Genomic DNA, 16,047 nt, shown 5'->3' with positions numbered 1-16,047 from the left:
TAACAGAATTTTAAAATTAATATGAAATTTAACAGGTAGCCAATGTAGTGATGATAAAATGGGGCTAATATGATCATATTTCTTGCTTCTTGTCAGCACTCTGGCTGCTGCATTTTGAACCAATTGACGTTTATTTATTGAACATGCTGGACATCCTCCCAGTAATGCATTACAATAATCTAGTCTTGAGGTCATGAACACATGAATTAGTTTCTCGGCATCAGCAACAGAGAGCATGTGTCATAACTTGGCAATCTTAGTTGGAAGAATGCTGTTCTACAAACATTGGAAATTTGATATTCAAATGACATATTGGTATCAAATATAACACCTAAGTTCTTCACTGTTGAAGATGATGTAACAGTATATCCATTGAGAGTCAAATTATATATTTTATATATATATATATATATATATATATATATATATATATATATATATATGTATATGTATATTAGAGGTTTTTGATCCAATAACTAGTACCTCTGTTTTGTCGGAATTGAGTAGAAGGAAATTTCTGGCCATCCAATCTTTGATTTCATTGATACACTCTGCTAATTTGGAGAATTGTGAAATTTTGTTGGGTATCGTCGGCATAACAGTGGAAACTTATTCCATGATTCCTGATAATATCCCCCAGGGGAAGCATATATAAGGAGAAAAGCAGAGGCCCTAAAACTGATCCCTGGGGCACTCAATACTTAACTTTTGTTTGAATTGAAAATTCCTTGATTAACAGACAAAGTGGTAGCAGTCTGCTAAATAGGACCTAAACCATGCTAATGCAGGTCCACAAATGCCAACATAATTCTCTAGCCTATTCAAGAGAATATCATGATCTATCGTGTCAAAGGCAGCACTAAGATCTAAAAGCGCTGGAAGAGAAATGCAGTCGCGATCAGATGATAAGAGCAAGAGCTCTGATAAGTGAAGTCTCTGTACTGTGGTGTGGCCTAAATCCTGACTGAAATTGTTCATATATACTATTTCTCTGTAGAAATGAACATAATTAGAAGGACACAACCTTTCTAGTATTTTCGACATAAACGGGGAGATTTGAAATCGGTCTATAATTAGCCAATTCTCCAGGATCATGTTGTAGCTTCTTAATAAGCGGTTTGATAACTGCCCTTTTAAAGTTTCTTGGGACATGTCCTAAGGATAGCGAGGAGTTAATAATATTAAGAAGAGGTTCTGAGATTACAGGGAATACCTCTTTGCTTAGTTGGTATTGTATCTAACATACATGTTGTGTCTCAGGATTTTATATGGTTTGTTTTTTAGATTGGCTGTCACATCAGGAAGCAGGTGACCGAGTTGGGTTACAGCTGCACCGGTCTGGTCAGTAAAGCTGGAGCACTGCAGTGCAGTCCAAACGACTCCTTCACCAAGAAAGAGCTCATTGACAGCGCACGGAAAGTCTCAGAGAAGGTGACTGGAAATTGTTTTTAATATTCACATTACAGGGATGGTTCAGCCAAAAATGTAAATTCTTGCACCATTTAATCACCCTCATGTTATTTCAAACCCGTATGAGATTATTTTTTCTGTGGAACACTAAAAGAAATGTTTATCAGAGCATCCAAGTTTATCTCTGATCTATACAGTGAAAGTGGGTGGAGATCAGGGGCTGTCAAGCTCCCAAAAGGACAACCAAACACTGTAAAAGCACTAACAGAACCATAAAAATAGTTAATAAAACTCACGTGCTGTATTTTTGAAGCAAATAGTTCCCACTTTTAAAGTCAGTTGGTGTCCTATTTGACACATGAATGTCATTTGAGAGTTCATCGGTCTCATAATCTCTTTATTTTCTCTCAGGTGTCTCACGTGTTAGCGGCTCTTCAGGCGGGTAATCGCGGCACTCAGGCATGTATCACCGCTGCCAGCACCGTGTCGGGCATCATTGCTGATCTGGACACCACCATCATGTTTGCCACGGCGGGCACTCTCAACCGGGAGAACGCAGAGACATTTGCAGACCACAGGTGCCTCAAAACTAGTCAGATAAACTAGTGCTGTCTGAGTGTATAGCCTGCTAACTGTCTGTTGAACATCACAATGATCATGATTTTAAGGAAACATTTTAAGGATCCAGGAATGATTTAACACTTGTAGAATTTTCTTCTCCTTGAATTCTCCTTATATCTGTTAGTGAAGGTTTCATATTAGTCAATTTTAATTTAGTTTTTCATTATAATTTTCCACCCTCTTTCTGACCCTGAGATTTAAACTGGCTGTTTTGTACATTTATTGGTGAAGAGTGTCATTTTTTCAATGTTATGGAAATATTTTCTCCTATCTCAGTTAAAAGGTTATGTAAGCCATTATTAGGTTTGTTCCCCTGAAAAGTGTTATCAAAAAGATATCAAAACAGTGCACTGTTTGTTTGAACATCCCGACCATCCTGAAATAGGGCTGAAATGATTAGTCGACGTTATCGACAACGTCGACAATAAAAAAAAAATATTTGTCGAATAGTCGTCATATAAACCTCTAATGATGCACTGCACTGCACTGCAGCTCGCGCCTGACTGAGGAGAGGAAGAATTACACAGCTCACAGTCCAGATTCACTTTAAACTTTCACAACCTCAGGTGATGTAGATTGCAAAGTATGGGGGAATTATACAAAAATACCAAATAAGTGGAGCCGGAGCTGCCGCTCCGCTGAAGCAAAACTTGCGTGTGGAGCGTCTTTAAAGGAAACACCTCGGCGTCAGGGGCGGATCTACCAGGGTGGCATAGGGTGGCAAATGCCACCTTAAGAAAAAGCATTGCCACCCCATCTGCCACCCCAGCATAAGTATCCAAATTTATTAAATATAAATATAAGTATATTATTGTTGATTTTGACATTGTGTAAGGGTTTATTCATGTCAAACTGCCTAAACTCTCACCAAACGCATAAATGACTACAGACCCATTGATTGAGTACAGCAGCAACCAATCCCGTGATTGTTTACAGTAGCAGCCAATCACAACATCAACCAATTGCCTACCTTTTAGGGATGGGAATTTTGGTCATTTTGTCTACTTGGGTACTCAGACTAATTACTCGAGTTGAGTACTCGAGGGGCAATGACATGTACATAACTATATATATAAAGACATGCGTGACAAACGTCTTTGGCTGCTGCATTGCGTCTTGTTCCAGTGTATCGTCTATTCATTATTATAAGCTGTTATAAACCAAAGTCTGTTACAATATATACAAAAGATTTAATTATCAAAATATAATGCATCATATTTTGTCATTATGTGAAGATTCGCTGCCCAACTTCCTTCAGGTTACCGTAGTAATCTTAGTAAGCATGCACCAGTTCTTTTAGTGACTGTCTAAACTGTCTATTTTCAAATTGCGATTGGCTTAACAGGAGACCCATAACTATCACGTTTTTAATATCCACTGCCACATGCCTGGTGTGTGTGCATCTCCCCAAGTGTTCACTCCTGTGGGGAAAGCCGCGATGCTCTGTATTTTTGTTGCTGTGATGATTCATGAAGCATTCCATTCAACTCGGAGAGTCGGAATTTCCACGTTTCAACTGGGGAAAGTGCAACAGAATGACACATTATGTCGGACTTCTAACTTCAACCCCCATTTTGTCGAGATGCAGGTGTGTGTTACGTCACCCAGGGCAGGGAGGTTTACAGTCAGTGAGAAACATTCACTTTTATTAAATAATATTCATTAACGAGTCAAAGTTCTTAAATGAAATAATAATAAAACATGTTTAGCAAACATATTGCAGGGACAGGTGTTCGAAACACAGTTAATTACATATTTTTGATTATCGTAACTATAGCATTTCAGTGTCGCATATCAGTTTGGTTGCTATGAGGCATCTCTGACAATCAATGTACCCCTCAAAATCACAATGTAATCAATTTCAAATTTCAAAATAAGCTCCCTCTTTGACATGTTTATGTTTAGTTGTCAGGTAATTGTCACCAAATTTCGAAATAAGTGAAAAGTCACATCATGCATGATCACCATCGATCATTGTTTTCATGATCGATCATTGCTGCCACGTCCAAGTACCTGTGTATTCAAGTAATCGTGCCCATCCCTACTACCTACTATTGCAGCGTGTGTACAGTGTTTGGGCTCTCGCAGGTTGATGAGCTTATTTCCTCAACAACAACCACATGGACAAATACTTAGAAAAATTTCTCAGTTGTTTCCAAGTATTCACTGAATGATTATTAGATACATCACTGTCAGTTATGGGTTGAGACGGGTGAGACGTGTCCTCACCACTTTTTGAAATAGCTTTCGTCAGGTATGTGTATAATCCAGATGAAACATCTCCAGTACTTGAGTTGGAGTTTCTATTTCATCTGTGTGTGTTTTGACTGGCGATCCAGTGCTGGAATGTGTTATTTTGAATGTTATGATAAGTATTTGTTGCAGCTGTTATCAGTGTCGTTTAGTGTCAGCAGTTTTGCAGCAGCTCGCGCTCTTTTTCGTGTCCCCCATTGTGATGGCCTTCTCGAACGTATTGTTAGTGTGTGTGTTTGTGTGTTGTCTTTTTCTCTTTCTCTCCCTCTCTCTTAATCACTCTCAGGTGTGCGGTAACCAGATGAGCTGATTGTTGATGGGGCGCACCGGTGCGCAGTGTGTTTCCTCCCTATATAAACTGAGTGTTTCATGGCTGGGTTGTGTGATGGGTGACGGTTGTTCGTGAACTGTGTCATCTCGTTCATGGGCGCTCAGGTGCATTCCGGGTTCCCGCGGCTGGAGAGGAGAGTTTGTGGTTGTCGCTGTCGGAGTTCGCTGTTTTTTCATATACAGAACTGTCAATAAATTTGGCTGTGTTTCCGCTACTCTCGTATCCCCAGATTTGTTATTGCATTTTATTTTTAAAGTGTAACACCCATCCAATGACGTAAAGATGCAATCATGTTTTTTTTTTTTTTTTTTTTTATAAAAAGTAATATTTGGGCAAATTAGAATCCATAACCTCTAAAAAAAACTAAAGGCAGTAATTTACCTCTAGATCAATCAGTCATGTTTTAATCAAAGTGCTGATCTATGTATTCATCTATTGATTAACAAAATCCCAAGACTAATAGTTGCAGATGTAGAAATGAAATTAACATATTATGTGAAATATTTATTTGGGTGCTTGAATCAGTCATTTAGTATGACTGTTGATCAAAACAGGTAGTTTAAAAGAATCTTTTACTGTGTATAACATATTTAATATTCATGAGTTTTGCAGCACTGCCCCCACAGTAAAATTTTCTGTACAGTTTATTTTTATTTAGACCTAACTTTGTGTTAATCTTCACTTTCAAATAGATTATTCCAGCTGTTACAAAGGTTATAGGCCTACAGGACTTTATTATCAGAATAACAAGGGATATGCATGCATTTTCCATCCATGGGTACATTTAAAAAAGATGGTGACATTCGGCCAGATTGCCAGATCTATAAAGCATAGGAACATTTAGAATTTGTTGATGTGTTTAATAGAAATTGTCTTGGTGCTCTGGAGATAGAAATTTTGTTACTACTTTTTTATTATGCAAAAATATATATTTTTTTAATATTGGCAAATCAGTATCAAAATGGTTACTATGTGGTTCTTGTGGAAATGCAGTTGTATCACAAATTCATGGTCATTTATAAAATTTTTGTTATTAACAATTTTATTGATTCCAAACATAAAACATACAAACACAACATAAAAAATGGAATCAATTATTCACATTAAACCCCCAACCCCCCTACCCCCCACCCGACACAAACACGCACTACTGTGGTCACCAACAACTAGATCATCAAAAAATAAATAAATAAAACAAGATATACATTCAAACAACATCAATAAAACACATACCCAACTAAACTACAAATCCCTCTCCACAGCCCCTCCCAGAGAACCCTCCAAAATAGCCAAATAACCCCACCCCCCCCACACTTCCTGACAAACAAATCCCATTTCCCCAGCCTTCTAAAAAACATCTCCTCAAACACTGCCACCTCGCCCATCTTCCCGCACCACTCCCTAAATGAGGGTGCCCCAGCCGACTTCCATCCCCTGAGGATGATTTTCCAACCAATCATGACTCAGGCTAGGACCCAACTTTTTAAATATCTGTCCCTAGTATTAAGTGTCGTCCCATCACCCAGGATACAGAGTCTGGGGCTAAATGAAAGTTCAGTGTTCAATACCTCACACATAAAGTTCTGAACCCCCAACCAAAATTCTTGGATCTTTACAATCCCAAAAATACATGTATTGTGTCCCTGTCTTCTGATTGGCACCGCCAGCAGGTAGGTGTGTCTTTAAGACCCAACCTATACAATCTAGAGGGGGTCCAGTAGAATTGATACAAAATCTTAAATTGCATCAGACAGACCCTTGCATCTCTAGATGTAGACTTGACGTTTTTTAGAATCCTAGCCCACACTCCCTCCCCTAATACCAAGTTTAAATCTTTCTCCCATAATCTCTTGATAAAAGACGAAGCACCGTCCCCCAGACTCTGAATTAACAGGGCGTAATACACCAATGCCTCATCACTTTTCCAAAAGCAGCAATCACCACTTCCAGAGTATCTGCCACTTTAGGGGGGTGTATACTACTCCCAAAAATAGTACAGAACAGGTGGCGCAGCTGTAAATACCTAAAGAACTGGGATCTAGGAATCTTAAAATGTTGAACCAAATTTTCAAAAGATCTCGGCACTCCACTCTCATATAGGTCACCGAGTGTAGTAACCCCCCCTCCCAATCCATTCTGACCAACAGAAAGGGGACTTATTAATATGTAAATTAGGGTTCAGCCATAAGCTTGAGGCAACATTTAAATGACTGTCCGAATTAAACACTCTGGACGTTTTTGTCCAAACCACGTGCAAATGCGAGATAACGAGGTGTGACTTAACTTCTCTGGTTAATTTGATAGAAAGGCTTTGCAATGGTGAAATAGGGGCAAGGATTTCCTGTTCAATACGAAACCAGGGAGGGGCTCTCTCAGGTGGAAGTGACCAATGAGCCAAATGTAACTTGTTGAAATGTAATCTGGGACATTTACCATTCCAAATAAAGGACTTCGCTATGCTATCAAATTGCTTGAAATAAGAGAGGGGGGCCTCTATAGGGAGAGATTGTAGCAGGTAGTTGAATTTTGGAATACAATTAATTTTAATAACATTAACCTTCCCAATCATAGATAAATGTAATGAAGCCCACCTGCCCACATTGCTCGAAAACATTTATATTAAAGGGTCGAAATTAACTCTAAATAAATCATACAAATTAGCTGGGAATAAAATGCACAAATACTTAACCCTCTGGGGTCTGAGGGTGTTTTGGGCCCTGGAGAAGTTTTGACATGCCTTGACATTTGTGCTTTTTTCAGTTGCTTAAAAACATATTAATGGCTAAAGTCTGATAACACTGTATTCAGCACAAAGTGGGCTACAATAATATGTGAACAACATGTATGTACATGTTTGTATTTTTGAGAAAATAACGTTTATGCGTGGTTTTTGAAAAAAACTAACATGAAATAAGGCCATATAACACATACTAAACATTTGTTCACAAGACTTTTGAGAACTGGATCTTGTAGCCTAGATTTTATGCTACAAAAATGATGTGAAAACCATCCTGATCACTCATTCATACAAAACAATATAGTCATTTAACTTTTGTAAGACTTTTAGTTTTAGAAAGGCCATATGCGAGGAGGCATGGATGATCATGATTATTGATGTGATACACAAGTCTAAATACCTTATATGTTGCTTCTCAAGTAAATGTATCTTGTTTTAAGGATTTGTAGACAAATTTAAATGGAAAACAAGATAAAAACACTTGATAACTATAGGATTTTTGTAGTGATTGTTTTACTGAATTAAACTTAATAAAAAGTATTTTTCCTTTAATTCAGTGAATGTCATTTAGAGGTGTTTTTAAAAGATGATTTTGTCCTCTTTATTGATAGTAAGCATGTTTAATACAACCTTTTAATCAGGGGCACAAGCTGAATAGTCAGTTAAGAGCTAATGATTAATCATTGCAGTAATCTCCAGAATAGTCGAATAATCGTTCTTATAATCGTTAGATTAGTCGATTATCAAAATAATCGTTAGTTAGCCCTATCCTGAAACAATGTCTGTATGGTGGTGTAAATTTGGTATTGCTTCACTTATTGGACATCTGTTCATTGGCAAAATGTGTTAATGAGCTTACGGTTGTTTACTGGACGAGCCATGTTTGCATTTTAGTTTCTATAAATGGTCTGGGATTTTTGCGTTGTGAATGTTACAGTATTTGTACAAAGTACATCAAACTCTTTAGCAAAAAGAGAAAGAAAAATCCTGTTTTCCATGATATGAGACCAAGTAGTAGTGTCACGTGTCATATAAGGCATTTTTATCACGTGTGGCAGTGTTCATCCTGTTATCGCAGTGTAAATGTTTCACCATTAGCAGATTGTAGCTGTGGTGTTAATGATGTTGTATTTGCTGTGTTTAGAGAGCACATCCTGAAGACAGCTAAAGTTCTGGTGGAGGACACTAAACTGCTGGTTTCTGGAGCTGGAGCAAGTCAAGAGAAACTAGCTCAGGCTGCGCAGTCCTCCGTCAACACCATCACCAAACTAGCTGACGTGGTCAAACTGGGAGCAGGGAGTTTGGGCTCTGAAGACCCAGAGACACAGGTACTACCCACCCCCACCCACACCTTAACACAAAAGACAGCTCACTTGTTTCCAAAGTGCGTGTGTGTGTTTGGTTCAGTCCACCGTAGACCTGTGGTGATTATTAAATAATCGTCTTAATCGTGGAAACTTGATCTATAACTGCAATTATTGTGCTCTTTATATTCCAATCATATTTGACAGTATAAATAAGGGAATTTTTAAGCGAATATATACAGTAAATGCCATGAAATGCTCAGAGCAGCTCCTGAAGAGCACATGAAGATTAACCACTTGTGAAGAGCTATGGAGCTCGGGCCATATGTGGACGTTCCTCCCGAACTCCAGAGAAAATAGAAGCGAGGATTTTGATAGTAAATGCAAAGTGCTCCGGTTTCACTTTAATTTAACAATCGTGTAATGGCACATGTTCTTGGCAATTACGAGTTTATACACGCAGTGTTAATGACACAGAGGAGGAGACACCCGCTTACTCTATTTCTGTGAAGATGATAGAATGAAGAAAAAGATTTTCAAATACACACAATCTCTTTCTTTGGTCTTCCTTCATGATAAATAAGGGCATCTGAACATACAAAAAAATGTGGGCATGATGCGATAAGTCTAAGTGGTCTTAAAAAAAAAAAAAAAAGAAGAAAAAAAAGCGACACATTTTGTCTTCACAGTCAAAATTGACCAACCATTGAAAATGAATGATGTCAAATACAATCAAAGCAAAACATCATGGTTACTTGTGTAACGAGACGTTGCGTCGATGTAGTGACACTAGGGGTCACACTTGGGAGCCCCAAACACCTCTGCTTTTTTGAAAAAAGGCCAATGAGAATTGGCGAGTGGAATTTGCTTGCCACTCCCCCGGACATACGGGTATGAAAGGAGCTGGTATGCAACCACTCATTCAGGTTTTGTGCTGAGGAGCCGAGACCAGGTCCCGGCCATTTCAGCGGGTAGTTCAGCATTGTGGCAAGAGGGACACAAAGTCTCGTTCCCTCCATCAGGGAACGGAGGTTACGAAAGTAACCAGGACATTCCCTATCTGTCACTCACTCGACGTTGTGTCGATGTAGTGACACTAGGGGTCCCTATACAGACTGCCACAGCTAGCCGAACTGTGTTACGTGAACTGGCGGTGTGTGACGGGCAGACTGCTGTGTGCCTTGTAGCCAGCGCACCAGGCTGTCACGTAACCTCGCCCAACAAGTCGACTGCCCAACTATAGGGACAGGCTAGCCCAGCCGAGGCCTCTTTTCCCTCTCCTTTCTCCCCAAAAAGAGTGGAATTTGTTAACTGACTGGGAGCCATAAGTGTCTGCGTCGGGGGTTGTCCCTCCCAAGGGGAAGACACCGCAGAGACCACACCCCACCCTTGCACAGGGTCTGTCCAGGATTGGTCGCAACCCACCGCCTTCGGTACGATGAAGTAAGGGCTGTAGAACCCTTTCTTCATCTCGGCTGGAGGGACAGTCTCTATCACGCCCTTGCGCAGAAGGGTAGCGATCTCCGCACGCAAGGTAGCAGCGTTCTCGCCCTTCACTGAGGTGAACCTGGGCGGGCGCCTGGTGAACTGAATCACGTAGCCGAGTCAGACGGTCCGGGTCAGCCATCGTGACAGGTTGGGAAGCGCAAGCCACGTGCCCAAACTCCGGGCGAGGGGGACCAAGGGAATGATCATGTTGGACGTACCGGCGGGTGGGGCCTCGCGGCGGGGCGGAGCTCGAGGTGCCACGTTGAGGGGATTCGAGCCCCGTGGCCGTGCTGAGTCCAGGGACATCGAAGCATTTACCTGGCTCCTGCCGCCCACCATAAGATTGGCCGTGGAGGGGGGAGGAGGAGTCTTGTCCCCGTAGTCCACCGGACCCAATCCTGTGTGGGCATGTTTGTGCCACTGCTGGGCGCACAGGGGCGGGGGGACCACCGCTGGAGCGCCATACCTGCAAAGATGGGACGGTGGTCGTGACGACGGCCGTGCGCACCAGACAAGTGACCCAGGGAACAAGAAAACCGCTCTTTTGTTGAATTTTGGGGTACCACAGCCTCTTGGACATGCGGTGAAATTAAATGTAAACAAAACAAAAGATTCTCCTCCCGGCCCTCCACCGGGGGATGGAATGGTCTGCTCAACCTTGCTCCTGGGTCGCCCGTCTCAGGGGCGCTTCAAAGCCTTCCTTAGGTTCTTGGCAGCCGGCCATGAGACGAGTGGCATCTGCTTCCTGCACTGGGCTCCACGCCGGGGGCGGGCTGCGGCGGAGCTGGTGGTGTAGTTGCAGGAGGACGCCCTTGGCGACGAGCAGAAGGGATGCAGGGTCTTGAGCCGTGCCGGGGCAGAATCTGTTGTATGGTCTCCATCTCCTGCTTCACCACCGAGAACTGCTGGGCAAAATCCTCGACGGTGTCGCCGAATAGGCCAACCTGGGAGATGGGGGCATCAAGGAACCATGCCTTGTCAGCCTCTCGCATCTCAACCAAGTTGAGCCAAAGGTGGCGCTCCTGGACCACCAGGGTGGACATTGCCTGCCCGAGAGACCGCGCCTTGACCTTCGTCGCCCGGAGAGCGAGGTTGGTCGCCGAGCGCAGTTCCCGCATCAATCCCGGGTCAGAACTACCCTCGTGCAGTTCTTTTAGCGCCTTGGCTTGGTGTATTTGCAGGATAACAATGGTGTGCAGGGTGTAGGCGGCTTGTCCAGTGGCACCATAAGCCTTAGCCGTCAGGGATAACTTAAACCTACAGGCCCTGGACGGGAGTTTCGGGCGCCCACGCCAGGTGGCAGCGCTCTGCGGACACAAGTGCACCGCGAGCGCCTTATCCACCTGGGGGATCACCGAATACCCCCTTGCCGCTCCGCCATCGAGGGTAGCGAGAGCGGGGGAGCTGAAAGACCAGGACCGGGCAGTAAAAGGTGCCTCCCATGATCTTGTCAGCTCCTCATGCCCCGAACCCAGGAACCAATCGTCGAGCCGCGAGGGTTCCACTCTAGCCCAACGCTCGCGGCCGCCTGGGAAAGCATGTCCATCATTTCCGCGTTGGCCTGGGACTGGGCGACTATTCCCGAAGGAAGAAGCCCATTCGAAGCCTCTACGTCCAACTGGACAAGCCCGCTCTCCGATGCTGCTGCGCTCGATAACTCGTCTTCTTCCCGGGCTCCGAACGAGAGGTCAAACTCGCCCTGAGACAAGCCGGCGATCTCATCCGAGCGCCCGACCGGGGCAGGCGAGCGTGCTGGGGAATGGGAGGTCCGTGGGGGGATACCCGGCGGAGGTGGTCCCATTGAGGTCCCCAAATCGCCCCCAGTGCTAACCGGCATGGCCTCATACCCGTAGGTAGAAGGACCGAGGCGGGGAGCCGCTGGGGTGGCTTGCTTTCTTACGAATGCAAGCCGTGACCACAACGTTGCCATGGTCATGTTCTAGCAATGAGGACAAGACCCATCCAGGAACGATGTCTTCACATGGGCAGCGCCCATACACGTAAGACAGTGATCGTGGCCGTCAGAAGCGAAGAGATAACGACCGCAACCAGGAATAACACACAAACGGAAAGTCATCTTTAAAAAGATGTTCCGTGTGTGCCGCTCTTTTAGAAAGAAAATATACTCTTTTTAGAATATACTCTTTTAGTTTCTGCCGAAGCACCCAGGGGCGTTCTCTGCACTCCACGGGTGCAGAGGGGGAGAAGCCACTGAAATAAGCCGTAGAATCCAGCAGATGAGGTGAATGAACTTCACGGATGAATTCAGCTTCAATGAATAGAACCGCTCGGCTCTGAAGAGAAAATCTGAATGAGTGGTTGCATACCAGCTCTTTTTATACCCGTACGTCCAGGGGAGTGGCATGTAAATTCCACTTGCCAATTCTCATTGGCCTTTTTTAAAAAAGCAGAGGTGTTTGGGGCTCCCAAGAGTGACCCCTAGTGTCACTACATCGACACAACGTCGAGTGAGTGACAGATAGGGAAACTTCAAACCAATTTTAAAATGCTAAACAAATAATAGGTTGATAATGTCTAAATATATATCCAAATGCATAACTTGTGATGAAATATAAAACTAGGTTACAACAAGTAATAAGACTTGTTTTTACTGTACTTAAGTTTCATAAATTTGCTTATTTACATAGGTAAATTAAATGTAAAATTGAGAAATGCACATGTAAATAAGACAAAAATAGCATAAAATCCCAAAAGAAGTGCATCATTTTATTATTACTTCAGGGAAGAAGAAACGGTATCATAATCATCATAATCATTATAAAAAAATTAAAAAAAAGTAACGCCTTTGCTCTTTCTGGTCAAAAATGATTGGGAGGACCAAAGGTAGGACTCATTTATGAATCTCTTAGGAGGGTTAAGGTGAATGAAGCACACATCCATAGGGTTAGGGTTAGGGGTTACCCCCTACCCTAACCCATAACCTAACCTGAACCACACACCTAAAACAGACAATTAATGGTCATAATTGCAATTATTTGTTTGACAGTTAATCGTCAGCCAAATTTCATAATCGTGACAGCCCTAGTCATCCATTTGGCAACAAAATTAATCTCTGGTTTTCGCTAGAGCTGTAGCATTCAACAAATTGATTCAGCCTTAATGGAAACTAGGTTTAATTACTCTTACAACTTTCTTTACATCATTCTGTTCATGTACTTAATCTAAAAAAAAAAAAAATTCAGACCTGTATTCATGTGCCAATGAACATGTCTGAACACAAACAGTGTTTTAGCAAAGTAGATGTGTAACGCATGTAAGTTTGAGAATATGCCCATGTGTTTGGCTGCAGTGGCAGAACTCTAGATGTATGTTATTTTGATATGTGTGTTTTCTTTGTCAGGTGGTTTTGATCAATGCTGTGAAGGACGTGGCTAAAGCACTGGGGGACCTCATCAGCGCTACCAAAGCAGCGGCTGGTAAACCGCATGATGATCCAGCCATTTTGCAGCTCAAAAACTCTGCTAAGGTGCGAGACACACATAAACTCAATCTCAGCTCATTTACTGACACATACTGTACTTACACATGCTCTGTTCCAATACCATCTTGCGAGAGATTAATGTGAACAGTCGGTTATGTTCAGCGTGAATGTCAAAATATGGGATCTGTGCATTAACTTGCAGTGGAAATGAAGCCTAATAATCCTGACACTGTTTATTATTTTGCTAATAGCCTGTTAATCAAACAACAATATTAAAAAGAAAAAAACTCACTGCTCATTAATTTGTCTTTTGTTTTATTATTATTGGTATCTGCATTGTTTGGCTAGCTTCTCCTAAGTGACTGATAATTTTGCAGCAAATACTGTAGAGCTTAATGTCAGCAACTTAAGATATGGGAAGTGTATTCTCCTTCCTTTTAAAAATAATATAGTCTATTACTTTTCCTGTCCTAACTGCACAATATGTTGGTATTGTTATTATTATTATTATTATTTATTTATTTTTTATTTTTTTGTATTAGTCCAATTTGGATGATATTCGAAGCAGATAATATTAGACTTGAATCATAATGCAGAAGTTGTTTAAAGAGCCTGACATGTAATTGTGTCATTAGGTGATGGTGACAAACGTGACATCTCTGCTAAAGACGGTAAAGGCTGTGGAGGATGAAGCCACTAAAGGCACACGAGCACTCGAGGCCACCATTGAGCACATCAAACAGGAACTGGCAGTAAGAAACACACTGTCACTGAACATAGTGCTGAAAACATGTTTAACTCTGTGAGGATTTAATTTATGCCTTGATGTCTATAGTCTTATGATTATCATATGTTTTGTCCTCAATGGGTTGTATTAAGATAATAAAGATGTAACAATACCAGGTTTTCTGCAATATCTGTATGACTGAGTTCGGTACTGACAGACGGCAGCTTTTGAACGCTCACGTACGTATTTGCATTGTGCCTCGTGCTCACACGCCTCTGTGTGTGCACAATTAAATGCATTTCTTGGTCAAAATTGCCAGCTATGTCTTTAATGAATGTAAATAGTCTGGACAATTTTATTTTATTTTATTTTTTTTTTTACTTGTGTTAATATACTGTATGAGACCTGTGCATTAGGCCTTGCATTGTAAAATTCAGCCTAACACACCTGCCACTGTCTATAATGTCATTCATTTTTTATCAAACAAGAAAAAAAAGAAAATCTAAAATTAACAATTTTTTTTTCCACTGGTTCCTTGAGTCGAGCTTAATAAAATGTACATCTACGATTTTATTTCCATATTTAACATTTTTAGAAAAAAATGACTTTAAGGTCATTCAATACTTCATCTTTGAACCTGCTTGACAAAAAGTTATCTTTTTGATAGACTTTTTATTTGTCAAAGCACACGCAAAGTCCAAACGTAACAAAACTTGGTAAACTTCAGCTTCTTGTGGCTATAGGCGGCACTTCAGGACAGCAACATAATATACACAACACATTACAGTTTACATATTTACAGTCGTGCCTCACCTTGCCGGACAGCGAAAGACGCATTTAATGGGTCCTGATTTCCTTCTCTCACCCTACGTGCAAAATGCTGAATTCCATTGTATTAGCTATGCTGATTAAAGTTGTTAGGAAATGTTTTCAATTGCTATAGCTCACTCTGCTTGCTCTGTAATGTTATGATGCTATGGTAACAAACAACACATTATTATTGAACAGTGATTAAAACATGAATTGGAGATTGGCGGCGAAGAACCCTCTCCACCTCTGTGAAGTGCATTCAAATAGTTTAACACACACCTAGCCGTGAATTATCCCGCTTATACCATGTTCACTTACCAACATTGATTATGACCAAACACTCTTAGCACTTTTCAGAAATAATAATAGCCACATAATGTAGAAGGGTTGGCACTCCTCAGAACATGTAATAATTAATTCCTATTCTTTGTCATTTTTATATTAAAGCTACACTATGTAACTTTTTGCCCTCTAAAGGTTAAAAAATAAAACTTCATGTGCCTTGCACATTGTTTTTTTAATGGCACAAGTTGTGCTTTGGCTCTGCTCCTCTGCGCAGATGAATGTGGTTCAAGGCATCGGTGTACACATGGTTACAGGATATCTTATCAGAGCGAATAGACAAATAAATAACGAAAGGAAAAGGCGGATATCCAAAAACAAGTCATCTGAGCAGACAAGTGCCATATCTTATGCTGTTGTTTTGACTTATTGGAAACATTGATGTTTTGAAATAAATGACGTTACAAAAGTTAGGCAACCTTTGTTAACATTAGACACAATGATTGCTAGTCTGATAAGGTCAAACATTGTTAAGTTTTTATAACTGCAGGATATTCTGGCCAAATAGACCACAGTAGTAACTAATTTATAGATTGTCATTGTTACCAACCAGTGGTCAACATCATTTCAAGACTCACATGC

At 41.3% G+C, this 16,047-nt stretch overlaps 2 protein-coding genes across 3 annotated transcripts in view; one reads left to right on the top strand and one right to left on the bottom strand.

Moving 5' to 3' along the window:
- Window positions 1-16,047, bottom strand: part of ca9 (carbonic anhydrase IX) — a 332,582-nt gene that overhangs the window by 715 nt on the left and 315,820 nt on the right. The window lies entirely within an intron of this gene.
- The window catches only part of tln1 (talin 1), a 197,848-nt gene that overhangs the window by 148,157 nt on the left and 33,644 nt on the right, over window positions 1-16,047 (top strand). For both annotated transcript variants that reach the window (XM_051683214.1, XM_051683215.1), the window contains 5 exons: window positions 1,285-1,431; window positions 1,822-1,988; window positions 8,497-8,680; window positions 13,506-13,631; window positions 14,222-14,338. In XM_051683214.1, coding sequence (XP_051539174.1) covers window positions 1,285-1,431; window positions 1,822-1,988; window positions 8,497-8,680; window positions 13,506-13,631; window positions 14,222-14,338 — 741 coding nt within the window. The remainder of the gene's footprint in view (window positions 1-1,284; window positions 1,432-1,821; window positions 1,989-8,496; window positions 8,681-13,505; window positions 13,632-14,221; window positions 14,339-16,047) is intronic.

The sequence above is a fragment of the Myxocyprinus asiaticus genome, chromosome 42, assembly GCF_019703515.2.
Source record: "Myxocyprinus asiaticus isolate MX2 ecotype Aquarium Trade chromosome 42, UBuf_Myxa_2, whole genome shotgun sequence".
NCBI lineage: Eukaryota > Metazoa > Chordata > Actinopteri > Cypriniformes > Catostomidae > Myxocyprinus > Myxocyprinus asiaticus.
The sequence above is the reverse complement of the archived record's forward strand: the minus strand, read 5'-3'. Positions and strand labels throughout refer to the sequence as shown.